Consider the following 27,115-nt stretch of genomic DNA (forward strand, 5'->3'; position numbering starts at 1 on the left):
AGAATGGCCCTTCAGCTTCAGCACTGGCCTCTGGCCACCGTATATGATGGTCGGCGCTCGCTCAGAGGGCACCAATCAAGAGCCAGTCTCCTGTGTGCTCCCTGCAGAGCCCCTGCCATTGCCAGCTACTGCACACTTGCCCAGGTGGCACCTCAGGAAGCCAAGGCCCTGGGCCACCCACGAGAGACAGAACCCCAGCCCAGGGCCTCTGGGGACGAAAACTAAAGCAGCCCAAACACCTCCGCATTGGCTGCTGTGGGAACACACGCTCATGGCTACGTGAGGCCAGTGGTCCACACACCCACATGCTCACGCACACACTTTCCACGGGTACCAACATGTGGCCCTGGAATTTGGCACAAAGCGTGAACCTGAGAGGGCTCGCAATTAAAGACACGAAGCAGAGAAGTCCAGACTGGAATGTTGCATCCGGGCAGAACACAGACCAAATCCCAGCCGCACAAGGCCCTGTGACCCAGGAAGCACCAGACACATTAAAAGGCTTAGTCCATACTACACAAAATTTGAGCGAGGTACATAAAACTCAGTGACACCAGAGGGGGCTTTATAAAATCCATCCAATCAGGGACAATGATCTACCCCAGAGATGGAGTCGGATCCTACGGGGCAAGGCTCTGACTTGGAATTCTGGTCTTCAGTGTAAATACGAGGGTGCAAAAATCTTGCCATGTGGCTTTGTGAGATTTCAGGTGCTTCCTAGAAGCAGCAAATAGATCCCTCCCAATTCTGGATTTGATACAGAACGCGAACCACACTCGGAGGGTTCAAATCCAACTCCTCACCCTTGGGAAGGGTTTGAATTGGAGTCTCTGGGTCTAGCCCATCTCGCATATCCAACCTTCTATAGCACATATAAAAACACTTCCTTCCATTGCACATTCAGCGCTGCCAAGCAGTGAATGGATTTTCTACACAACTGCATCAGCCCTTTGCACTGCCCATGGGGCGGACAAACCAGCCTAGATCAAATTAAAAATAAACCCAAACCTTCAGCTCAAACTCAACTTGTCCAAAATGCTTGGTTAATGTTCCCCATAGCTTCCAGGGGTGACAAAATGCCACGAGACCTTGTTCCCATCAAATCCCAGTCCAGTTTTGCAGACTCAAGAGTTTGGGATAGTTTGTAGAAGTTGGGAAAAACATCCAAATATGTGGGTGCATCTCCAAACCCAGCCTCCTCCCATCACGTCCCAGTGCTTCTCAGCGGGCAACTATGAATCCCAAGCAAGAGCCAATCTACTCTTCCAGTGGCCTCATGTAAAACACTACAAGCTTGACCCTGCATGCTGCTGAGGCCCCTAAACCTCAACGGAAGGCACACAGAGCTACGGCAGAGGTGCTCGGCTCCTCACGGGATCAGGGCCTTGTTCCTCAGGTTCACCTTGGCTTAGACCATCCCTGTTCCTGCAGCAGGCCCATGCGCTTTCTTGAAGCAGACACTGGCTATTTCATTTCTGCTGGTCTGGGACACGCTTCGTAGCATGGATAATTACAACCCAAACAGAGACCAGCCCGGAGGCCCTAGCAGAGGGGAGGGAGTTGGGGAGATTCCTGTTTAGGAATAAGTGCAATTCAACGTGTGCTTAGTATGGGCGGTTCAAAACCAGCCTTATGGCTGTGACGGTTGGTGGTTGACACCCCTGTTCCCAGAGTCTGCACATTTCCAGCATCCCTTGGGTCCTGCATGGCAGCTCCTGGGGCTCAGCTGGCAATAAGACCCTACTCCAGCAGGGAGCTGGATTAGCAAGAGGCAGTTTCAAGGCTGCTGAAGTCCGAGGTGACTGAGGCGCAGTTGGAACAGATGGTAACAAGGTGCATGGGGGGAGGGGGAGCGGTGCACACCAGCCTCGCCGAGGGCCCACAAGGGCACCAGGAAGCATGCGTGGCGATAGTCCTACTCCTGAAGGCACCAATGGAGAGAGCGCTGCTTGGCTGAAGGGCGGGGTGGTCACGAGTGACGGGCTCCATTCCTGCCAGTGTCACCAGAGGGGACTGGGGAAAGGAAAGGGCACCAGGCAGGGCCCTCTCTGACCTTCCCCTGGCAGGGCTCATGGACACGGGGCAGCTCAGCTGGGACAGCAGAAGCAGCAATACGAAGAGCAGCAATTCAGGCTTCAGGGACCTGTCCACACTAGAGACAAAGGCTGAAGCTCCCCTCCCCATTCCTAACATTGAGGCGTACCCACCACTTAGCAACACAAAGCCGGCTTGCTGTCTGCCAGCGCCAATGCGCACCACAGCGGCTTTGAACAGGGCAAAAGGTGGGGCCCTGAGTATAAATGATAATTAGGCCTGTGTTGCATAACCCCCTACTCAGAGCAGATGTACAATCTGGTGAGGCCTTTTCTACACTGGGGCTCCTAACACAGCTAGTGCCAGAGAACCAGGGCTAGCAACAGGTAGGAAACTGTCCCTAGCATAGACAAGGCCCCAGCCTGGCTCTTCACCAGTGCCACGAGGAATCGCGTTTGACCGCAGGGGATTGTCCCCAAAGCAGTCTGGATAGGGCTGTCGGCAGCGCCACCCTTCAGTCCAATACCTGGCTCTCCTATTTAGCCTGGGAAGGAAGCAGGTGCCCTCACCATGGCTTTGCAGCTGGGAGGAGACTGTACAGTGAGGTTAGGTGGATGGTGGGGCCACTGTTTTACAGGGAAGCCAGGTGTGCAGCCAGAAATCACGGGAGGCGGCAGGGACATCAGCTACAAGTCCTGGCAGGTCCCAGTGGGGACCAGGGGCAGCCAATGCCTGGCAGTTTTTATGGATATCGTAGATTCCACCTACAAGCAATCCTGATGCTAACAACTTCTGGCTAACAGTAGTGTTTGGCCAGTTGATCCTGCCCCCTGTAATGTTAATGGGATTCGCACACTGCCAATGGCCTGCTGCTTACTGACAGCTTGGCCACGGCTGCAGGAAGGTTTGCAGGCTGCACAGGAAGGAAGCGCTGGGGTTGCAAGGTACCTTTCCATGCGCTCTCCAGGCCGTGTCCTGCCCTGGCACCGAGGACCCTGCTCAGCATATCCCAACACTTCTTTCCCCAGCAGCAGCCCTGTACACCTGCCTCCCGCTCATTGGTAACTTCCAGATAATGGCAACCAAGAGGTTGCTAATAAGCAGAATCCACTGTCGTTTCTAAGGTGCTTCCAACTTCCTTAGGGAGAGGTTGGCATGTCGGCTTCCTTCCCCAGCCTGGCTCCAGCAGAGGGTGCTTGGAGGAGCATCACCCCCCAGGACGGATGAGAGGTGGCTGAGCAGCGCCGCCGAAATGGTCTGGTGCAGCGCATCTCCCTCAAGAAGTGGCGCCAATGTGCTGGCTGGACCAGGAGCCCTCCCTGAGTTGATGGCTGGCAAAGCAGAGCCCGCACTGGAATGCTGAGAAGAGAGAGACGACCACAGGGGAGTAGGGAGACGGCAGCCTCAGGCCGTCTATGACAGCAGGGAAGTCTGGAACCTCACAACGGGGCTTCCGCTGTCCGGCTCTGGAACCAATCTGGGGTCTCTTTTATTGGGGAGGGAAGGAACGACATTCTGAAGGACAACTGTAGAGTTTAGGCGTCTCAAGGCAGGTTAGGTGGGTGGCGTTGTCCCCAAGTCATGGGGGGAAGAAATCGGGGCTCTGCGTCTGTCTGATGGGCTTGGCCCAAGGGTAGCTATTACTCAGCACTGGTGCGCTCCCTCAGTGCTGGCAGCGTCAGCATTTCCGGAGCGGATTTCTTCCGGGCCCTGTCCTTGGGGGCGCTGAGGAATTCTGGGGGGTCACCGCTCAGTGGCGTGGAGGGGGCACTGGCAGGGGCGCTGTGAGTGGCCGAGGGCTGCCCCACCTCGCTGATGGAAATGGAGGGCGTTACCCTGCCGATGATCTCGTTGGTGGCTTCCTGAGTTTCCCTCTCATACTGGCGCACCTCGTCCATCGTCATCTCTGCCAAGAGCAAAGAGAAACAGAGTTCACAGGCCCATCCCAGAGACAGCAGAGCGGGTGGCACCTGCTCCCTTCGCTCTCCGAGTGCCAGGCAAAAACCAGCTTCTGCCTCCACAGCCAGAGTAACTAAGGGTGGCCTCTTCCTCTTAAGCCTCTGTCAAGTTGAGGGCCAGCTGTCCCATAAACCCGGGTTTGCTGAGGATAAGGCTGCTCAAGGTAATTTCCGCCATCTGTGGAACAATCTCAGAGGTCCCCAAACGGTGGGGCACCCCCCTAACATTTGGGGGCACAGCTGGGGCCTGGGCCAGCCCCCACAGGGGGCAGGGAGGGTGCACTAGCCAGTTCTGCTCCTGGCCCTGGCTGCCAGCCCCATGCCCGCCCCTAGCTGTGCCTCAGGCTTGGCCCCCTGACCTCTGTCCTAGGGGGAGGCAGAGACAGAGGTAAGGGGGGGCACAAGGCATCCCTCTGGGTGTTCACACAGGGCCCATCACTGCTGTGGCTAAAACAGACACTGGATGAGGCCATAGAGAGCAAACTATGGCCCAAAAGGGCTGTAAAAGGGAGCCACAGCCAGGATAAGGTGGTTGAAGGCCCCTGCTTTCCCCCATGGGAGTGTGCCAGAGGGGTGCACTTTTTCAACCTAAGCAACAATCATTTCCCTGAGGTCTCTGACTCCTCCATAGTACAGCCCTCACCGTAAGAGAAGTTGCCCCACCAACACCTCCCCTCCCATGAAGCCGAGGGATGTGGGAGTGAGTCGACTCAGCCATGACCACCACAGGGCAGCTCCTGTACATGGCTGGATCTACAGAGCCAGCAGGTGAACAGACTTGCTTCTTGCCTCTTGGGCAAGCCAGCTGCGTCAGGTCCAGCAAACAGCCTGGACTACCTGCGTACCTCTGCCATGGGCTGTGCCATGAGCCAGGGCCCGGGTTTCCATTCTGGGCTATCTTGTGAGGGTCTAATACTGGAATGGCAGGGGACGTAGGTCGGGGCGAGGTGCAATGGCAGAGCTGTACTGGGGAAACTGGCACAGCCTCTGCTCTGACCACCCGGCTGTCAGCCTCTGCCTCTTCCACAAGTATTAACTAAATACTCACCTGACGGACCCAAATTAAGGGCTGGGCTGATCCAGACCCTCAGGAGGTGCGCAAGGCACCTGTCTGGTACTGGGAAATCCAACTCATTCACCAAGAGCTCCCAGAGCTTCTAGTGCTCATTGGTCAAATTTCTCTGGCTGAATCCACCCAGCCAGGAGAGCAAAGGACAAGGGGACCCAAGCAAGCAGCTCCAAAAGAGCAGGGGGCGGCGCTGCCCGCTCAGGATCCAGGACACCGGGGGGAGACGCCAATGGAAGAGACTGCATGAGCTATGAATAGGAAACAGGACTCTGGTGCAGTTGTGAATGTGTCCCTCTGAAACCACCAGCTTTGGAAGGCGGTGGGGGGGGGCACCGTGTGTGAGAATAATCTCCAGGGAACTGGGGTGTAGGTGTGTGCGTGCAATCTGCCGGGAGGTGAATATGTGTGTGTGTCCAATCTCCATGGGGCTGGGATGTGGGAAGGGAACTCTGTGCCTAGTTTGCTAGCGAAGAGCCCCCAGCAGAGCGGAAGGAAAGCCCCGGCCTGACGAAGACATGGCAGCATAACCAAACACAGGAAGGGACAGTCTCACAGCCCCAAGCACCTGCTGCTCCCCTCCCCACGGCCGCTAGGTCTGAGCACTCCCTGCTCGCTGACGATCAGCTCTAAAGAGCGTTGGCACAGGAGAGGGCCTGCCAGGCCACCCAGCACCAACTCCTCACCCCACGTTAGCAGTGGGGGCCCACAATAACACGCAGCTTTGCCCGACAGCTGATTTCAGACTGACAATCGGGGAAGGAGCTGCTCCCGTGCCAAGTCCTACTGCACAGAGGTGGGGCTGGGAGGAAACCTGAACAACAATGGCTGCAAGAACTGGAGAAAGAGAGAAACCAAAAAGGAACATACATACAAAGGAAAGTCCCGGGCGGGGCGGGTGGGAAGCTAGGGGTCCTGGCTTCCGAACTTTTGGTTTGTGGCCACTTGCATCTGAGTCTCGAAGGCGCGAACCTCCTCCAGGGGCATGTCTGTAACATGCAGAGACCCTCTCACTGCTCGGTTAGCAAGAAGAGCGCCTCCAGAGAGCTCCTCAGACATCCAGCCCAGGGCGCGGCAATGGGGCCAGCTGGCCCAACAGCCAAGACACTTCTCAAGAAGGGAACCCCGAGACAGTCACAGATGCATCCAGCTGGCTATCACTTGGGTCTATGCTGGATGTATGTACACACGCACACACAGGCACGTGCACACACCCACCCAAACATCACTTTTGACTCCATTCTGGATGTGCATGCACACTCATGCACATACCCTCCCTTACCCATCACTTGTGTCTGCAGTCTGGATATACACCCCCGCCCCCACACACAATGCATGTCTCCATTCTGAGTGTGCACACACCCATCACTTGTGTCTCCACACTGGATGCCCCCTCCTCCATCCCATTCAGAAACTGCTGCGCACTGCCCCTCCAGAAGATGCATGCTCTCCCCAGTGCAATATCTCCCTATATGAACACACACACACACACACACACACACACACACAATGCATTCAGGCCAGGGTCTGACTGAAACAGACATAGCCAGACACCCTCTGCCACGTGCCCTGCACCTATGCTCTGTACACACAGCTTATAAAGCTTTGCTTGTAACGTGGCTGGGACCAAGGCGATGGTGGGAGTGATGAGACGGTCTCCAGCCCATGCATCTGTCACATTGGGATTCCAGGGGAGACCATGTCACTGTCCCTCTTACTAGCATCTCCATCAGGCTGGCTAACCTGCTCAGGCCAGGCTCCTCCTCAGCCAATGCTTCCCACCTCCTCCACCAGGAGCTCAGGACATACACATACACAGAACATTGCTCTCTCTATGCGTGCGCGCACACACACACACACACACACAGTCTCTCTCTCTGCTTGCCACACGCTCAGACATTCTCAGCCAGGCGCTCATGAAGAGAACCCAGCACAAAGCTAGTCACAGAAAAAAACATGCATAGGACAGAGAGACATTTGGACAGACTTCAACAGGCTGCCACCAGGAAAGTGAGGGGGGGGGAGAAAGACCCTCCCCTTTCAAGGCATCTGCTTCACAAGCAGACACTCCTGTGCCCCCAAAGACCAGCCAATCCCATCCACATAATGGGATGCAGCTCCACTCCACATCGCCCTGCAGCCAAGCTAAACTTCCTTTGCTGAACCTCAGGCTGACCCCAGGAGCTGCCTAAGAGCCGCAAGCCTCAGGGAGCCCCAGGAGCCAGATGGATGGCAGCCCTGGAGGGTGCACGGGTGCTGGTGCCTAGCCTCTGCTGTGATCACCCAAGCTGTGAGCTGGAGAGATGGTGCCCTACACGGTCAGCACAGTTCAGACGCAGTGACAGCAGCAGACAGTTGTTAGTACTGTTACCCAGAAGACCGATCGGTAACCCAGCCCCGAAAGACTGAAGGGGAAGGAAAAGAAAGCACCAGCAAATTGCACAGCTATCGTTTCACAGACTAGACCTCTCTGCTGGGCAGAGACCTTGAACCACCAGCTCTGGCCAGTTAAAGCATCACTTTCCAAGCCCAGCGCAAACACCAGCAAACTCCGAGGGGCCCTACACACGCCCTCCCTCCCTGTGCAGTGGTGGAAAGGTTTCTCCAATCCCAGCCACTCCCAGCAGGAGGCACTGTAGGGAATGGTGTGGGAGTACTGGCTATAGGGGAACTCCCACGTCCTCCAATCCCAGCCACTCCCAGCAGAAGGCACTGTAGGGAATGGTGTGGGAGTACTGGCTATAGGGGAACTCCCACATCCTCCAATCCCAGCCACTCCCAGCAAGCGCGGCTGTACAGAGCGGAGAGGAGCTCTGATAGTGGGGTGATTTTCTTCTGCCGGACTTAACGTAGGAACGCCAGCTGCAGGGCACTCCCAGGTCCTTCAGTCTCACGCTCTCCTAGAAGCAGTCGCCATAAGCAACGGCCTAGCAGCGCTGGCTGGGTGAGCTCACGGCAAGGTCAGCCGCACTCTCGCCGAGTGGAAGTTCCTGTAGGCAATGGGGTAGGAGCTCTGGATAGAGATTTCCCACCTGCTCCAGTCCTAACGTCTCTTCTACTGGTGTCACAGCCACTGCTCCCTTCCTGCTTTGTGATCGCCTGGGTCATTCTGCTCCTGGGCTAGCCCTCCCCATCTCCTTACTGCGGGGGGGCTGCCCTCCCCTTCCCCACGGAGATCCCCTCGTGCCAGCCTTGACCCCTGCCCCGACAGTGACACAATTTATCCAGCAGCGTCCTCCATCTGCTCACCGAAGAGAGCACCCTGCAGAGGGCCCTTTCTGGGCCCCCCTCTCTGGCCAACTTGGATTGAAGCAGTGACTGTCCACAGGGCAGATGCCCCAAGGACACAGTGACAGGAACAGCTTCTTCTGCAAATCCCAAGAAGAGAGGGGGGCCGGCAGGCCCAGAGACAAGGGAACATCTAACTAACTGGCTCTGGCTGCATGTGCTGGCTGTGGACCCCTCTCTGGCAGGATTCCCCGGGAGTTTCCAGGGGAGATGGGCTGGCTCAGCTAACTCAGAACCACTGGGTTGTTTCCCTTCTCAATACCTCTTCCCCTGTGGAGCACCAGGGGGCAGTAAAGCCCAGCACACAGCAGCCCAGCGCTAGCATTGTTATGCTCCCCCGTGCCCCATCTGTCTGTCCAGACACAGCCTTCCCCTCGCTCCATCCCAGTGACTCAGTCGTGCTGCCTGCACTCCCAGCATGAACAGCTTTCTGCTTCTGGCACTGGCTTCTCTGCAGCCAGGCCTGCCCAGGCGATGCCCTGAGCTGGGCGTCAAAGCCCATAATGCTTTCAGCACTGGGGCTGGAACACAGTTGTGTCTCTGCCAGCCCCGTCGAAGAGCAGCCCTCGGGTGTCAACCCACAGCTCCATCCCGGAGGTAGCCATAGCCCGAAACAGCTTGCAGGCTGGCTGAGGAAGCAGACCGGGGTCTCCAGAGTCTCCTGGCTGGGAGCAGAGGTTATTCCTGATCCTATCTGGGCACATCTCCTGCTGGCCCACCCCAGTACCCCGAACATAAGGCCAACTGCAGGTTAGCCCCCAGCACCGCGTGGCTGTCACCAGCTGGACATGCGTGAAGGATGAGGGGGAGGGGCAGTGGAGAGCAGTGCAGCTGTGCCAGCCAGAAGGGAAAGGGCTCATGTGGGACTGGAGGGGAGGTGCAGGGGTGGGGGGCTCAGAAGTTGAGTCAGCAAAATGAAAAGCCCCAGCAACAATGAGACTCAGAGGTAAAGCCAGGAAATGGGGGTATCAGCTCCGGGGGGGAGGGGTGGGTGTTAGTGGGATTAGCAAAGGGGACAGGACTCTGCCCCTTTGAGATGACCTCTAAAGCATTTCAATAGTCGCTGACACCCTGAGAGGGGTGGGTGAGCCCCTTGTCTCTGCTTCCCGGCCCACAGCAGCAACGCTTCACAATCTACAGGGCCACGGTCAGCCCTGGAGGAAGCGCCAACCTTCCGTGGGACATGAGACGGGTCACATGCCTTTATCGGTGGGAGGGACTGACTCCCAGCACAGCACTGGCAGTGACCCTGCCATGGGCAGCTCTGCTCCCAGCACCAGGAGAGTGATCACACTGGCGCTTTGCCTGCATTAGATGGAGACAGAGGGACCTGTAAGGGCAGGAGCTGGCTCCATGCTCCCCCAGGCCTTGGGAAGGGATGAGCATTCTGATGGCTGGGCCCCAAGTTCCAATGTGAACGACCCCTTTCACTGTGGCAGGGAGAGGCTGCTGGGAAACCCTGGCACTGTAGCCCAGCCCAGACACAGGGCAAGGACCAGCGTTGGGGGGCCGAAGGGAGGGGGGGGGTCCCCAGGCACCAGGGCAGGAGGCTCCTGCAGCTCTGCTGCACATTGGGTTTCATCTACCGCCATAGCAATATTGCCGCAGGCTCACTCACCGCACCACTCGTCTATCCAGGCGAAGGCCTGCCGGTGTCCTATCAACAGGATGTCCCGGATCACCTGCAACCACAGCACAGTTATATCCTAGCAGGCACTGCCAGGGTTCCCCTCAACCTCAGATCCCTCTGCTCTGAGCCCTGAGTCCGCCCTGCCAAAGGTGGGCAGAGTCCTGGAACAGACTGCTTTGAATTAGCCCCGAAAGATCCTCATGGCAGAGAGCAGGTGGCCCCTCCAGAGAGAAGAAGTAGGGTCAGTCATGCTGAGCTCCTGCACTCAGCTGCAAGAGCCTGTGCCTCCTCTCAGTGCGCAGGGCTGGGGCAACAGCCAGCATCCAGATTCAATATGATACTGCACAGCCCATGTCCACCTGGAACATAACTGCAGCAGTGGGGACAAGACTCCCGCCCTCCTGCACCAAAAGCACAGGTCACTTGAGCTCAAGGAGAATCTCCAGTAAGGGTTAGCAGTACAGGGGCTATGACACACAATTGAGAGGTTCCAGTTCCATCTAGTAGAGGGCAGTGGTACATCTGTATGTATGCTTGTGTGTACACACACACACACAGGTACACACACTCATTCTTTAACCAGCTCATTAAAACATAGCCTCAGCCAGCAGGGTCTACTTATAATCCCAGATCAGGTGCTAACGACTGCAGGGTTCTCAAGCCTTCGCATGGGTTGGGCATGTGCTCAGCTAGGTTTGGAGCTACAGTGCTCTGGGGGTCTCCCCTGCCACCAGGCAATGAGCTGTGTGGGCCTGACCCCGCCTTGTCAGACAGAGTCCCTGGCTGGAACATGGGAACATTGGGATCTTGCTGCCTCTCCCCCCGCAGCGCCTGGGGACCCAGCGATCTTGTCTCATTGGAGGGGCAGAAGCATCCCGCCCACAATGCCAGACCACCATGCACTCACCTTGTGGACAAACTGCTCCACTCGTGTCTGCAGCCCCCACACCTCGAACTTGACCGTGACCAGTTTGTAGGAGCACATGATGGGCTTAGTGTGCTCCTGCCAGCCTTCTCTCAAGGGCCCCCGGCCCGTCTTCACCGAGCTGAAGTACCGTGGGTCCTGCCGTGGAGAGGGACAGAATGGAGTGGCTCAGCATGCCAAGTCTGGATGCCAATCACAACTAGAAAGGAACTAGCCCAACCCCATGGCCTGTGGGTGTTTCAGTGCTCTATTTCGTTCCAGCCCCAGAGCTGGTCTCCTCCCAACTTAGAACAGCTCATGGTTAATAGTGGTGGTCAAGAACATCTGGCCCCGGCCTCACTGATACTGGACCTCCCAGCTGAGGATGGGTGGATTTGAATGTATGAATGGGCAGGAATGTGGATAGGCAGCGGCAGGCACAGGCTGGGTGGGAGGGCCGAGGAGGCCAGAGCAGGCCAGGCGGGCGGGCTGAGGGGGCCAGAGTAGGCCAGGCGGTGCAGGAGCAGGTTTGTAGAGGAATAGGTCCGTAGCGGTCTGGTTGGGCAAGCAGGTGTGGGCACAGGGGTAGGCTGGCGGTTGGTGTGAGACCTTGTAGGTGTGTGTTCGGAGCAGTTCCCAGGGTGGGAGGGAGCGTAAGGATGTGCTGGCAACACCTATGCATAGCCTGCTCACTCCCTGTTCTCCTCCTGGGCTGGCATTACCTCTGGGCTCTGGTAATAGCGCTCAGGAATCTCGTCAAAGGCGATGTCCAGGAAGGTGACCTCATGATCGCCCAGGACTTTGTCACTGAGGAAGATCTAGGGGTGGAAGGGACAGGGTAAGAAACACACCCTCTTCAGCTGGTCCTGAGCACTCACCCGCATCCACCCTGTGCCAACACATGTTAGTAGGGAAATGGGCCCTAGCTCTGTGATGGGCAAGAGCCATTCCCAGCTGGGAGGGCTCCTGAAAGCTCCTTGGAGATGACTGGAGGATGGTTAATGTGACTCCAATTTTTAGAAAAGGCTCCAGGGCGATCCTGGCAATTACAGGCTAGTAAGCCTAACTTCAGTACCAGGAAATTATAGTAAAGAACAGAATTATCAGACACATAAACAAACACGATTTGTTGGGGAGAAGTCAACATGGCTTGTGTAAAGGGAAATCATGCCTCATCAGTCTATTAGAATTCTTTGTAGAAGTCAACAAACATGTGGACAAGGACCCTCACCAAAGGCTCTTAGGCAAAGCAAACAGTCATGGTGTAAGAGGGAAGGTCCTCTCATGGATTGGTAACTGGTTAACAGATAGGACACAAATTGTCGGAATATATGGTCAGTTTTCAGAAAGGAGAGAGGTAAATAGCGGTTCTTCCCAGAGAGCTGTACTGGGACCAGTGCTGTTCAACATATTCGTAAATGGTTTGGAAAAAGGGGTAATCAGCGCGGTGGCAAAATTTGTAGACGATACAAAATTACTCAGGATAGTTAAGTCCAAAGCAGACTGGAAAGAGTTACAAAGGAATCTCTCAAAACTGGGTGACTGGGCAACTAAATCGCAGATGAAATTCAATGTTGATAAATGCAAAGTAATGCACCTTGGAAAACATAATCCCAACTATACATACAGAATGATGGGGTCTAAATTAACTATTACCACTCAAGATAGAGATCTTGGAGTCACTCTGGATAGTTCTCTGAAAATATCCACTTAAGGTGCAGCAGCAGCCAAAAAAGCGAACAGAAGGTTAGTAATCATTAGGAAAGGGATACGTAATAAAATATGATAATGCCACTATAGAAATCTATGGTATGTCCACATCTTGAATATTGTGGGCAGTTCTGGTTACCTCCAGCTCAAAAAAAAAAAATCTCACAATTGGAAAAGGTACAGACAGAGAAGGCAAACAAAAAAGATCAAGGGCATGGAACAGCTTCTGTATGAGGAGAGATTAAAAAGACTGTGAAAAGAGATGACTAAGGGGATATGATTGCGGTCTATAAAATCATGACTGGGGTGAAAAAAGTGAACAAGGAAGTGTTATTTACTCCTTCCCATAACGCAAGAACCAAAGGTCATCTAATGGAATGAATAGGCAGCACTTTAAAACAAATGAAAAGGAAGTACTTCACACAACACACAGTCAGCCTATGGAACTTGTTGCCAGCGGATGTTCTGAAGGTCAAAACTATAACGGGGTTTGACAAACTTGTTCTCTGAAGCACCAGCATTGGCCACTGTCAGAGGACAGGAGCCTGGGCTAGATGGACCATTGGTCTGACCCAGCATGGCCGTTCTTATGTTCAGGCTCACTCCGAAGAGATGCTGCCAACAGAGTGATGCCTGGGGTCTAAGTGATGTCCTCAGTCATGTGTGGCACACCCACCCCGGCCCCAGGGAGCCTGCTGCCTAGGCAACTGGACTGGAGGCTCTGGCCTCCTCTAGGAGATGCAGCATGCCCCCCGGGCATACACGGGAGCCCACACACACCTGGTGGAAGGGGGTCATTGGAGTGGTGTGGGGCTGCATACCACTGCCCCGTGCAACAGGGGAAAGGAGCCCAAAAGCCTCAACCCACAGCGTCCCCTTCAGCACCCCAGCCGGAGGCACTGGGCAGGTCTGGGCTAGGAATGGCTGGTTCCAGTGGAGTTCAGCAAATATGGTAGAGGAGTGGTAGAGCGTGTGGGGTGTGTGTTGGAGCCACTTACATTCGCGTTGTCTCCACAGTTATCCTCGTACTTGGTCTCAATGTAAATGGAGAACTTTGGCAGGAAGGAGCACTGCAGAGAGAGCGAGAGGCCATTACGAGCCAGCCTGGAGAACATCACCCAACGCTAGCTAGGCCAGCGCAGGGTCAAGTTCTCCTCCCCAGTGAGCCCCATGTCAGACCCACTTATCATCAGAGGCTCTCATCAGATTGCTGGTCGGGGCAATTCCCAGGGCACTAAAGCCCCCTATCTACCCAGACGCAGCAGTGCCAGTGCTCCCCACGCTGCCCAGCTCATTGGCCTGCTGGTGTCTGCCCTGGAGGGAGCCAGTCTAGCAAGGGGAGGGTTAGCGCAGTCTCCTGAGCCCTGGGAGGGAATGATGGCCAGGCCGGAGGGGAGCTAGGATGGCAAGCGTGTGACGCAAAGGGAGCAGATGTCAGCGAGTAGCAAGATACACCTTATGACAGTGTACAGGCCCTTCCCAGTGTCTGTCAGTGAAGGGGTTAACCCTCTCCCTCAGGCTGGAGGCAGAACCACCCTGAGTTGCCCTCAGGACAGGGATTGGCAGGGTGGTGGGACGGGGCCAGCCATGGGGCTGTCTACTCAGGCGCACTGTAAGCATGATGGATGGAGAAAGGGAGCGGTGGGGGCTGAGTCTAGCAGTACAAGAGGGGCTGGTGCTTTGCCCTCTGAGCTCCCAGTCAGGAAAATAATGGGGCTGCTCTAAATTCACTCTCCTGCATACACACCCCACGCCCCAGCCATGCGTAGCAGTGCGGCAGGGCCATGCCAACCAGCAGCTCCAGTGGCGAGCCCAGCGTGGGTGCTGGGAATGGTGTAATGGCAGGTGCCTGTTCTTACCGTGTACTCTGCACCGACAGCACGGTGATCGCAGGAGAGCAGGGCACCGGGGAGAGAGACAAGAGAGAGATGAGACCGAGGAACGGCTGCCGGGTCTTCGTGCACCCAAGTGCCGCTTTGTGACAGTCCAGCCAAACAATGAGACAGCTCCCCAAGTGGGGGAGGAGGGCACCCCTGCTGCCACTCCCCACGCCAGCAGAGTTACTGCAGGGAGGAGGGCAGCCTGTGGGGGATCTGTCCAAGTGGACAGACAGACTGCCAAAGCTGGGATTCGAACATGGGGCTCCTGGCTCCCAGCACTGTACTCAGACCACTGGGAAATGCTGCCTCACTCAGTGACACAAGGTGTGATGAGCTGATCCTCCCTAGAGGGGAGTTTGGCTCCATCAGAACTGCACAATGCAGGGGAAGGGAAGGGGAGAGCCGCTTTTCTCTTCAGGCCTAGAAACAAACCCCACTCCCCAAGGGGAGACCCCCAGTCCTACTGGAAAGATCCCTGCTCCCTGGGGTGAAGGACCTCCTAACCCCACCAGAGAGACCCTCCTACTCCTGGAGCAAAGGTCCCTTAACCCAGCTAGAGAGACCCCCTGCTCCCTGGGCAAAGGACCCCCACCCCACCAGCTTCTGGAGCAGAGTCCCGACTTCAGCACTGCCGCTGCTGAGAGTTGTCAAACCCACTAAAACCCCCATAAAATTGACCTAAAATTCCTGAGCTTCAAAAATCAAGGATAATTGGCTGGCGATGATAACGGGGATGGGTTTCAGCATGTCCCTTTTTGCCTCACCCCTGTGTGGGAACCACTCCCTCCCATTTGTGAGATCACCAATGGGTGAAAATACCACCTCAGATGCACACTCAACGTGCTGCTGGGAGGTGAACCCACTTGCTCTGTGTGGAGGGGGGAAATTCAGGCCCAATGTCTGTGGGCAGAGGACACAGATGCCGCTGGCACTCAGCACTGCTAGGGGCCTGACTGGCTGGATTCCCCTCCATGCCGTTCTAGAGCAGATTATTGTCCAGCATTTCCAGTAAACAACGAGCCTGTATTTTGCTGAGGGAGGTATCTGAGGTGAAGCTGGCTGGGCTACAGAGGGGGCACCGTCATGAACAGGCGGTGCCATGCCCTGGATGGGGACCTGGCTCTGTCCTACTGTGCAGAATCCTACAACCAGGGCCGGCTCCAGGCACCAGCTTAGCAAGCAGGTGCTTGGGGCGATCACTCCGGAGCGGGGCAGCACATTCAGGTATTCGGCGGCAATTCGGCGGAGAGTCCCTCATTCCAGCTCGGAGCGAAGGACCTCCCGCTGAATTGCCGCAGATCGCGACTTTTTTTTTTTTTTTGGCTGCTTGGGGCGGCAAAACCCCTGGAGCCGGCCCTACTTACAACTGGGGCATGGGTCACTGGGAATCCCTGGGCACAGAGCTGGATGCTGGAACGGCTCCATCCAGAGGCTCGAGTGCTGCTGTGCAGGATCCTGCCTGGCATTCCAAGCCTCGTCCCTTTCAGCAGGGGAAGAGCGCCCCCCGTGGAGGGCTCAGGCAGCTGCTGGCAAACCAGGGCAGCGAGGACCCTGTGTGAGGTCCCACATTCATCTACTCTGGCTGAGGACTCGCTCCCTGCACTCCTACCTCTGCCTCAGGCCGTGGATCTGCAGCGGCCGGGCAGGACTCTTTGTGCTCCACAGCATGTGGGGGGAGCTGGCAGCAGCCCTGCCATGGGATGGCTCAAGCAAGGCTTAGTCCTGCAGTGGAGATGGGACCAAGGCACAGCTAACACATGGTCTAGGCCTGGCCATGCTGCAACACAAAGCCCTGGTGTGCGTGTGTGGGGACAGACGACTAGGTCCCCCAACCTGATATGAAGGACATTGAATTCCTGCCTCAGGAGGCCAGAGGGCGTGGGGAGAATTGCTCTGTAGTTCTTGATGTGCCCAACAATGGGAGGGTCTGGGCCCGGGCCCGCTGTCCCCTGTCGGTGTGAGTCGGGAGTCACTCCCCTGTCAGACCAGTGCTGGTGGCAGAAGCAGCTGCGGTGGGAAGGGCTGGAGGACGGGGAGGAGGAGAAGAACGGTGCCTCTCCACGTGCCCAGAGAGCAGTGGCTGAGTGGGGGGCAGGGTTGGGGGGCTCTTACCCGTAATGGTGTAGGGGTAATAGTTCCAGGCCTTCTCTGTGATGTAGAATATCCGGGGGGTCACCGCGCGGGCCCAGCTGGGCAGCTTGCTGCAGGGAGGGGAAGAGCAGAGCAGAGCGGGGGGCTCTCGTTAGCGCACAGAGCTCGGCTGGTTTTCTACCCTGTGGCCTGACAGCCCTGGGCTGAACTCCTCCGCTCACCCCTGCAGCAGGTTCAGCACAATCCCTGCCAATGCGCCTCAGCGCTGACCTGCAGGGGCCACCCTCTGGGGGAGAGAGGGGCTGCACCCACCATGTGGGACCCAGCTAGCCCTCACCGCCCTGGGCCCAGGCTCGAGCTCCTGACACCTTTCCAGCCCTACAGCCCCCTAACCAGCCAGTGGCTTCCCAGCTCCATACGCACCGAGCTGGGCGAACTGTGCTTCCCAGCTGTCCCCCTCTCTCCAGTGGGTCTACTGCCATGCTCCCCAGCCAACTCCATCCTCCAGCCCCCTGCAGCCCTATGCCCTCCCAGCTCACCCACCTGGGCCCAGCCTCTCACACGTTCCTCCCTCTCCAGGGAACACAGGGTCGGTTCCTGCTCCCACCAAAGTAAAGGCAGCTGAGCCCTTGATTTCAAGGGGAGCCAGCTCAGGCCCCTGGCTCCCAACGACTGCTTTTGCCAAGTGTTATCCCTCAGGCACTGGAAGCGCAGGCCCCGCAGGGTCGGGGCAAGGGACGCAACGTATGTGTGCACTGGGCGGGGGGCGGGACATGACTGTCGCTGGGCTGGGCGAGGAGCTTCTGCTTACAGGCAGAGCTGCAGCAGCTGGGGTTGGAAATGAACAGTCTGCTCATGCCAGCTCGCCGTGACCGCCACTCCTCGCCCATTGGAGGGGAGCTGGAGGGGGGGAGGGAGAGATGAGGTGTGGTTTGATTAATTTTCAGCCTCTATAAATAGCATCCCCAAGAGGGGAATCGTGAGCGCCTCGGCTAAAAATACCCTGTCTAGCACCGGCAGCTCCCTTTGTGGGTAAGCAGCCGATTAATGTGCTGCAAGGAGATGGAGCAGCACAGCCAGGACTGTCTCACACAGCCAAGCTGTCCATCGCCTCCCTCTGTCTGTGGAGGGGGCCAGGGCACAAGGCCAGTTCACAGGCATCAGCGCTCTTCTCCAATCTATTCGCAACTGCTGACAGATCAGCAAGGGGAAAGCCAGAGGCTGTGCCGCAGCAAATGGACGAGAAAACCAAGGATGGGAAAGAGACAAAAGCCAGGGGACGGGGCAGTGAGAGTGAGCGTCAGTGAAACACAGAGACAAAGGCCCACTCAGCTAACCTGGACCAAGCACCCCGGTATCAGACAGCTTAGCACTGTAGTGTTGGCAGAACCCATCGGAGTCCTTGTAATGGGGCTAAAGCCACGGACAGCCCTGGGTCTCAGCTTGATTAAAGAGCCCTGTCTACACTACAGTTTGCAGTGGTCAGGTAATTGGGTTCTCCAACTCAGCTGTAGGGAAGCCCTGAGAAAGACCGACAGAGAATCCTGGAGCAACCCTAGGACTCTGCGCCCATAAAATCCTTTGGTGACTTTGGTGGAGTCCCTGCAGTCCCTCTATGGGTCTGGCACGGCCACTGGAGTCAATGCAAGCTCTGCACATGGCAAGATCAGGCTGTGGGGCTGCAAAAAGCCAGACACACAGATCTTTACTGTGTTGCATTGCCACTGGGTGGGAGGACAGGCTCTGCCTTCCTTGGCTGTCTCAGTAGAGCCCATTTTTCTCTCCTGCTTCATCAAATGCCCAAAGGCTTGGGCCAACGTTTTCAGAGTTGGGCACCTCAAATTCAGCTTCTAAATCCATGTTCAGGCACCTAAACAAGTGCTGCCTGCACAGAGGTGTCCAGCCACTGCACCTTCCATTTCCCTGCAAGAGCTCAGCACCACTGTAAATTGGATCACTTATCTAGGCACCTACAGTCCTCGTTCTGCAAATGCCGGTGAAGAGTCCCACTGCTTTCCAAGGCACTGGAGGGGAGTCTGGATGGGTGGGTCCCTTTTGCGGAACTGAGGCCTGTATATGGTAATGTTAGTCACCCAACTTTGGAAATTGGGGCATAACTGACTAGCCCAAACAGTGACACTGAGGCAAGGTGGGAAGAAAACTCAGATCTCCTGCCCTCCCAGTTCCAAGTGTCGTGGGTTGGGTTAAACCTTTAAATTGTCAGGTGTGAGCATGACCTCCACCACCCCTCATTTAAGACAGCTGTAAGAGACAGCTAAGCAGCCCCCCCTAAGACAAAGGGGGTACGAGAGCCCACCCAGAGAATTTGAACTACATGGGCACAGGGGTCCACAGGGTGTTGCCTTGGGGGCGGGGGGGGGGGGGTGTGAGGGCGGGAGAGAGAGACTAATAAGAAGGGGCAAAAGACACACACAGCCCGGAGGCGTGGCGCTGTAAGCAAAGATACAAGCTTCTGTTCTTTTGGCTCCTCCTGCATTCAGGGAAACAGGACTTGGTATGTTCCTTGGAAACAAACAAGATTGCCTCAAGGGTACCAGACTCCATCACCAATTTCTCCTCCCAACTGGAAAAGCCTACGAGGCCAAATTCCGGCTACCCTCAGGTCAAAAAAGGGAACACAAGCTTGAAGCAGATTCTCTCTCCCAACCTTAGCCGAATGAGAACCTGAAAATGAAACTGACCAGATACAGAAGCTATACTGACTAACCCAGTTCCCAGCTCCTGCAGAGTTGTGCAGGAAGTGAACAGCCAGTGCCAGTGAGGACAGGCACATAAGATTTCTAAAGCTCTTTCCATTCTAATCACCATTGTTAATAATTCAGTAAGGAGCTACTTTAAAATACAAGTGCTGGCCCTTAAAATAACCTTGCCATTGTTACCTTAGATAAATAGTAGCAGAGTTATTTCCTTGTAGTTCCCTATATGAGTCACAGGGAATAGCTTGAATACTGCAAATATTGAGCTGATCTATCAGCAAATACTTATTTAGCTCTCCAAGGCAATTGGCAAAGCTCTGTGACGGCAGGATTCTAACCTGCTGGTGTGCTTTTAGTAACAGGTATTTTGCAGCACGGCCACAGCAACGGTCGCTGGACTAGGTGGCAGCACTGAGCTCACTAGCAAGCTGTTTGCATTGTTCATCCTGGAACGGCCCCCCAGAGCCATCTCCTATCTCAGCAATAAGGGCTCAGAGAGAGAGAGAATGCAACGCCCTCTGGAGTCAGGGGCAGACCGACACCTGACCAGAACAGGGGAAGTCATGTTCAGCCCCCAGGAAGGCTCATGACTAAATGCAAACTGAAGGGAGCGCTAGGTGCACGCAGGCCAGATGCAAATTGCTCCATGTGGCAGGCTCAGGTACAAGGAGTAAGCTGATTCCTGTGCTGCTAGACAGCATGCATCCAGCGTGGGGGTTGGTTGAAATGTCAGCTACTGGCTACTGCCAGAAGTCAGACACCAGGAAAGATGGACTAACAGTCTGATCAGGTATATGGCCCCAGCGCCTGGCCAGGGTTTGAAATGGATTTCTAGCCAGAAGGCATTTAGACTTTGCGGGGCAGGAGCTTGCCTCCTGACAGCTCTGAGTGCCCTGCACTCAGCACGTCGTCATCATTTAGCTTGTACAAGCAGGACAGAAGCCGTCACACTGGGGCAATCCCTGCACAAACCCCTCCTCACAAGCAATGCCTTCCTCACAGGGCTGTAGTCTGACTTCCAAACCCTGAGGCGGCCTGGGGCCTTCTCCCTAGAGCTCTCTATGGGGCACCAGTTGACTGACGCGGTTTTCCTTCTTGGGCAGGGCTGCTAGACAGAGCCTTTGCTCCTTCCAGACTCACTGGATCTTTGGGGCAAAAGGTTAAGAGGTGTGGGGAGGGAAAGGGGGTCAGAAAACAGGCGTGACCCTCTTCTCTGCCATAAGGGGTGTGATACAGACCTACCCAGGCAGGTATATTACCCCATCTTCTCTGTGTTTCACGGGAAGGGGATGAAAGCTAAGAACTAGCTGATTGTCATGGCTACTGCAGGGGGGTTGAACAGGACTAATAGGTTAAGAGAGATGCAAAATGTAGACTATTAGGTTGCAAAGTAAGTCTTGTCTCCTGCGCTGCGGTGAGGTCTCAGGGAGGAGGACAATGGAGATCCCTCCAGGAAGATAGCAATGTATTCACTGTGGCCCAGGTGGAGACTCTTGGGCATTTACAAAAACAAAGGAACAGCAGGAGGAGTCTCTGAAGAGGTGGGGCCCTGGGCTAAGGGACAATAGCCTGTGATTATAGAAGCAGCAAAGAGTCCTGTGGCACCTTATAGACTAACAGACGTTTTGCAGCATGAGCTTTCGTGGGTGAATACCCACTTCTTCGGATGCAGTGGACACTGCTTGCATCCGAAGAAGTGGGTATTCACCCACGAAAGCTCATGCTGCAAAACGTCTGTTAGTCTATAAGGTGCCACAGGACTCTTTGCTGCTTCTACAGAACCAGACTAACACGGCTACCCCTCTGATACTGTGATTATAGAGGAGCACAAGAATTGGTGGTGGGATGAGCTGTTATCCTTTACAGAGGAGAAATTCTGCCAGAGGGGGTGTCTCAGGAAAGGTGGATTCCAACTTTCTGAACTGAACAAGCACTGCAACAACTAACCATTGGGTGAAAAATACCTTAGATGGGAAAGTAACCTGGGAATAAGTACAGGCTATTGAGTGGGGTTCATGTATCTCTCTACTTGTAACCTTTCGTTTCCAACCCCTTTGACTTGCTTTTATTTGAATCTCTGTCTCCAGCTCTGTTTGGTTTTACTGCGGACTGGATAGGGGCCTTGAGCAAACTTTGCAAAGTTGAAACCCATAAACGAGGGAACCCTGCTTCCATGGAGGCAGCGGTTTGGTGCACACTGCAAGTGTCGAGAAGACAAGGGACTGGGCACTCATGTGTAACCCAGTGGGGTTTGTCCACTGCTAGCACACAGGATGGGAGAGTGCAGCTCCTGGAGCCCAGAGTGGAGCACTGGTGTTGCCAGCAGCCAGTGGCTGAGGATGGGCTGAGTCCGTGTGTCGTCCCCCCCTCCCCCCCCCCAATGGGGACAGACAGGGCTCCCTCCCTGGGAGCAGATGGTAGTTATTCACTCTGGACCTCTTGGGAAATGTGCTCTCAACTGCAGCCATTGGCCCCGCCACCACTAACTATGGGGATGACCTCTGCCTCCTGACCCCCTCCTCCTTGAGGACACTCTGGAGTTGGGAAGACAGTGACCTACCTGGGGACTCATTAAAGAAGGGAGATGGGGCAAGCAGCCACCCAGCACCCCAGAGGGCCTTGGAGAGGAGGACTGGGAGCGGCGGGGTTCCAGATGTCACCCCGGGTGACTCAGAGAGTCTGGGGATGAGATCACCTGGAACAGATTGACTGGGGTTAGGGATTGACATGACCACGGTGGGGAGCAGGGGGTTCTTAGATGGCTGAGTTCTCTGAATGTGCAGAGATGGCCCACTGCCAACCCCTGTGAACAGAGCCTAGTAATCCTCAGGGACAAGCCCCTGCAATTTCCATCCTGCCCTGCTCATGGTGCCCATTTACCGCCAGATTCTGTAAACTGCCAGCAGGCGCTCTGGGAAGATTTATACAATAGTGCGATCTAGTGCTCAGAGCTCCTGGGGTCTATTGCTAGCGCTGCCTTTGACCCGCTTGGTAGCTTTGGGCACGTCACTTCCCCGCTCTCTCCACTTGCAGCGTGGGGACAAGGAGAGTGACCCACTGCGAGGTTCCGTTCATGTTAGCAAAGCGTCTAGATGCTCAGATGAGAGCGCTCCAAGAGCAAAGCACACCTGACCTGCAGCATCAACAGCCCCTAGTGGCTTCCCTGAGTCGCCTGAGTGCCCAGCACAGCTCTCCTCATGCTGCCCCAATGCAGCCGCCCTTTGCCTGAAGGAACTCATTAGGATTCAGACACCTGGAGGCTGCTACCAAAGGAGGGCCAGTAAATTAGGGAGACACCTGGCCCAGCTGCTGCTTCTCAAGATGCAGAGCTGAAGTAGCCTTTTCTGGGATCGGGGAAGCTATTAATCCATCGTACTCAAGGATCACTCAAAAGGAGGCTCAGAAGGGGACATGTGGGCTGGAGTAGGAATCAAAGCTGAGCCGGAGTAAAGGGGATATTGACAGACATGCTCCTTCTGCTGGCAGGTGGGAACATTCCTCTGTGGCAGCTAGTGTGAGACAATGCTGGGACATGGTGCCTGGATGGGCCCCAAGAATTATTTCTGTAACCACTGATGTCCTGTGAGCTACATTTGCAGGGAGCAGGATTCCCTATCAGGACCATCCAGGCCCTAACGCAAGAGGAGAGCTTTGCCTGGAGGATAGACCACCACCTTGAAATGCAAGAGGAAAGGACACAAGGCGGCTGGGGATAGGGACCAGCTCAGCAAGAACCTCACGAGCTCTTGCTGCTAAGAAGTCCATGTCACTGTAGCGGATGTGTCACACACTTCTTGGGATTCTGCTCCTGGGGGTGGGTGAAAGCAACCGCTCAAATGCAAATGATTGGCTGAGTTGTCCTGGAGTTAGTGCTTTTGGTGAGGGGCGAGTCAGAGAAAGAAGGGGGGGGGGAGGTGCTGGAGAGAGCCCAAGGGATTTCAAAGAGAAACCAACACAGAGAAGAGGCAGGATCCAGTGGCCAGGTCTTTGGAAAGCCCGGAACAAAGGCTAGATGCAAAAAGCATGGAGAGAGAGGGGAGCTGGCACATATGGGACAAGAGAGCCAGACTGCAGGTTCAAATCCCATCCTTGTTGTTTGGTGGCCCTGTGTGGAATCAGCTGGGGATCTCAGGCTTGTGGTGAAGTGTCCACATCACAAGCCGTCCAGCACCCTGGCTCTAACTGGACCGCTCTCAGCAGAGAGCCTCTGTCCTCTTGCCCACAGAGATGTGGGGTCTCTAGATCAGGTGGCAACATGCAGGGGGAGCGTGCACGGCTGCTGCTTGTACTGTAGCCATTCTACAGCCACAGCACAACATTATTATTTACGATTAGCAGTGTGCTAGCACCTAGGAGCCCACTGTGAACTGTGCAAGGTGCTGTACAAATAGAACAAAAAGAATTGCAGCCCCACAGCTGTCAAATGGGGTTTAATAAAACACCCTCCAAGATGTCAGGGTTGTGATCAGGGGCCCCTTACTCAGGAAAGACACTGTTTATTAGGGAAGCCTTAACCCGGCGCTCAGCCCCCAGGGACAATGGTAGAAGTAGCCTATGCTTTGCAGATGATCATCCAGGGGATGGATCAGAGGAGAACTCTCACCTGGACAGGTGCACACGTTTCTCGGTGAACTGGCCGGGCCCGTGGACAGGGTCTTCATGCGGCTCATTTTTCACCACTTCCACACCCTCGCCTTTTTCGCTCTCCTGGTGACTGTGCTTACTGATCATGTAGAGCTGTCCAACGCGGTACTGCAACAAGAGGGGACATGAGCAGGGATCCGCGCTGCTGGAAGGCGCAGGGCGAGAGCGAGAGGAGGCCATGCAGCAACTCTGGCCCCTCTTCAGCCAATGCGAGATTGTTCCCAACTCTATAGTGAGCAGCGTTCTGCCTGGAACAGCTTGACATTTCCAAGGGCTGCTACCCCTTCCTTGGGAGACTGGCCACAGACCTCTCCATTGGGCTTCTTTCTCCTGGGGTCCTGCCTCCCTCTTCCCTTTTATCACTTGCTCCCATCACTCCCGCTCGCAGGCCACCCCAAACGATTCCTCTCCTGCCTTGGCATTTACACCCCTTGTAGACTTGCCGCAGTCTCCTCAATCTTCGCTTAACTTTCCCCACCATTCAGTCTCTCCCAGTTGGTATTTTGCTCCTCCTCTCTGAAAAGCTTCCAATTAGTCAATCCCTCTCTAGTAAAGCAGAGCCCAGAAATGAACAATGGTCCAGTTCTCCACATGGGGTCACTCACACCAGGACAAAAAGAGTGTAAAATGCTGCCACTGACTAGGGGAGCACTGCACTCTCGCTGGGGTAAATGACTGGAGAATTCAGCCCAGCTGGCCAGAGAGCTGCATATGCCACCCTACATTATATGAGCCTTTGTTTTCCCTGCCATATCACACTGCAACTCCAGTGCATGGTACACGCTACCCTGGGGCTACCCGGGCTGTCGAGGCTCCCCCACCCCTGCCACAGAATGGTTTGTTTTTCTCCCTCCCTGTGTTATTCGTGTGCATTTTGCAAGCTGAGCCTTGGGTTCTCCTTTTCTCCCCATGTTCCCTTTGGATGAATACTCTGCCCTGGCTCTTATTTGCGGCTCTTCCCAATTTAGAATCATCGGGGAATTTCATTAACTTGCTGTTTACTCTCCCTGCCAGATCATTAATGAGGATATTAAATGGGACTGGCCCCAACGCAGCTGGCACCTCTTCACAACTCCCCCGTTGCCACGCGCGACTTCGTCAAGGGCTGCAAGCACTAGGTGGAAGAGGCATGTGCAGGTAGCAAGGGCGGCTCTATGTATTTTGCTGCCCCAAGCATGGCAGTCAGGCGGCTTTCGGCGGCACGCCTGCAGGAGGTCCACTGGTAACACGGATTCGGCAGCATGCCTGCAGGAGGTCCACTGGTAACACGATTTGACAGCATGCCTGCAGGAGGTCCGCTGGTAACACGGATTCGGCAGCACGCCTGCAGGAGGTCCGCTGGTAACACGGATTCGGCAGCACGCCTGCAGGAGGTCCGCTGGTAACACGGATTCGGCGGCATGCCTGCAGGAGGTCCACTGGTAACACGGATTCGGCAGCATGCCTGCAGGAGGTCCACTGGTAACACGGATTCGGCAGCATGCCTGCAGGAGGTCCACTGGTAACACGGATTTGGCAGCATGCCTGCAGGAGGTCCGCTGGTAACACGGATTCGGCAGCATGCCTGCAGGAGGTCACCTGCTAATGCAGATTCGGTGGCATGCCTGTGGGAGGTCCGCCGGTCCCGCGCCTTCAGCGTACTCGCCACCGAAACTGCGGGACCGGCAGACCTCCCGCAGGCATGCAGCTGAAGGTTGCTGTGAGGGTGGCAGTCAGGCTGCCGGCAGGTCACCCCCCGCGGCTTGCCGCCCCAGGCACATGCTTGGTGCGCTAGTGCCTGTAGCCGCCCCTGGCAAGTAGCTTCATGGAATGGAAGGCTCCATCATGCTTCCCGTCCCCTTCCCCCGGCTCATGCTGAGGGCAAAAAGGGGAACGGAGACTGCCTGTTCTTGCATTCAGCCATGCTCCCGAGCAGCAGGTCCAGACCTCTACACTGCAGGGCTCCACTCTTTCTAGGGGAGAGAGCAGTTCACGCTCCACCTCCACTGGGGCTGCTCCCACCTCTCCAGGTCCCACCTGCACACTGCTTTAGCCCCACACCACCCGATTCCTCAACCTTGTCATCACCCTTCTCTTGGTACACTGGAAACCTAGGGCCTGATCCCACAAGGTGCTGCGAGCCCTCAACTCCAGGTGAAGTCAGTGGGGTTTGAGGGCACTCAGCACCACACGGCATTGGAGCCAACGTCCATTCAGCCCTAGGCTTTTCCACCCTGCTCTAAAGGGGTCGCTGTTACCAGGGGAGACAGAGGGATTTCCAGGTCTATATCCAGCCCTAGGCGTCTGCACCCTGCCCCAGCCCTGCGCCTTGGCACAGAGCTTTGAGCAGAAACCATTGTTTTGGTAGGGAAAGCACCTCCTAGCAGGGGAAGGCTGGACATGGGCGCTGAGCTCTGCACTTACCAGCAGGGGGCGCTGCAGAGAAGCGCAAGAGGCTCCCTCCCAGTGGGTGAGGATATGGCTGCACACCTAGCCCAGGGAAGCCTGACCCGAGGCAGCTCTGGGGCAGCACAGAGCAATATACAAGCGATAAACCACGGCCTCTGCTTCTGCACTGCAGGGCTGCCTCTTAGATCCTCTGTGGTTTCCTCATTCATGTCATTCACCCCCAGAGCCATCAGGGTCCACACCCACGCTTGCCCTAAATGCTGCCCTTCCCGGGCCCTGTGCATGAGCCAGCACCACAGTGAGGGAAAACGGGTTCAGACCCAGCTTGTATTCCGACCTTCGGGACGGCTCAGGGGGGCCAGCCACCCCTCATCATTGCCCCCCTACCCCCACGCTCATTCACCAGTTAGAGGGCAGCATCTGCTGTATGGTGGGGAGCAGCCACTGTGCACACCACTCAGGGGATGCAATCAGCACCCAGCTCCCCTCCACTGCCACAGTCTGGGGGTCAGGGTGTGGGGAGAGTGCAGCCCTGGGTTGCCATGGCAGCACCAGCCAGCTGGTAGAGGAGGCTCTGGAGTGGGGGACTGTGAGCACGGCATCATGTGGCTGGCTCTGCCCTCGGCCTCCTCACCCCACCGTGAGCCCCAGCTGGCATGGCTGAGCAAAAGGCCTGGCCGCTCCTTGCAAGCTGAGAGCCTAGCAGAGCTGAAGGCCTCTCTAGAGCAGGGGGGTCCCAGACTTTCCTACCATCCCACTGAGCATGCTCCAGCCCCAAGCAAAAGGAGACTGCGCCAAATCATGC

General features: G+C 55.9%; 1 protein-coding gene across 2 annotated transcripts in view; it reads right to left on the reverse strand.

Annotated features, from left to right (window-relative positions):
- Positions 1-3,493: 3,493 nt before the first annotated feature.
- Positions 3,494-27,115, reverse strand: part of LOC120373478 (cytoplasmic phosphatidylinositol transfer protein 1-like) — a 35,684-nt gene continuing 12,062 nt past the window's right edge. The window contains exons 2-10 of one of the 2 annotated variants that reach the window (XM_039491928.1): positions 23,882-24,030; positions 16,583-16,671; positions 14,450-14,457; positions 13,589-13,660; positions 11,603-11,698; positions 10,884-11,039; positions 9,965-10,028; positions 5,929-6,047; positions 3,802-3,940 (exon numbers count right to left, since the gene is read on the reverse strand). In XM_039491928.1, coding sequence (XP_039347862.1) covers positions 5,965-6,047; positions 9,965-10,028; positions 10,884-11,039; positions 11,603-11,698; positions 13,589-13,660; positions 14,450-14,457; positions 16,583-16,671; positions 23,882-24,030 — 717 coding nt within the window. In that variant the 3' untranslated portion in view covers positions 3,802-3,940; positions 5,929-5,964. Of the gene's footprint in view, positions 3,941-5,928; positions 6,048-9,964; positions 10,029-10,883; positions 11,040-11,602; positions 11,699-13,588; positions 13,661-14,449; positions 14,458-16,582; positions 16,672-23,881; positions 24,031-27,115 lie in introns of both variants that reach the window. The other variant, XM_039491927.1, reaches the window with a different exon arrangement.

Source organism: Mauremys reevesii, linkage group 10 (genome assembly GCF_016161935.1).
Source record: "Mauremys reevesii isolate NIE-2019 linkage group 10, ASM1616193v1, whole genome shotgun sequence".
NCBI classification, from domain to species: domain Eukaryota; kingdom Metazoa; phylum Chordata; order Testudines; family Geoemydidae; genus Mauremys; species Mauremys reevesii.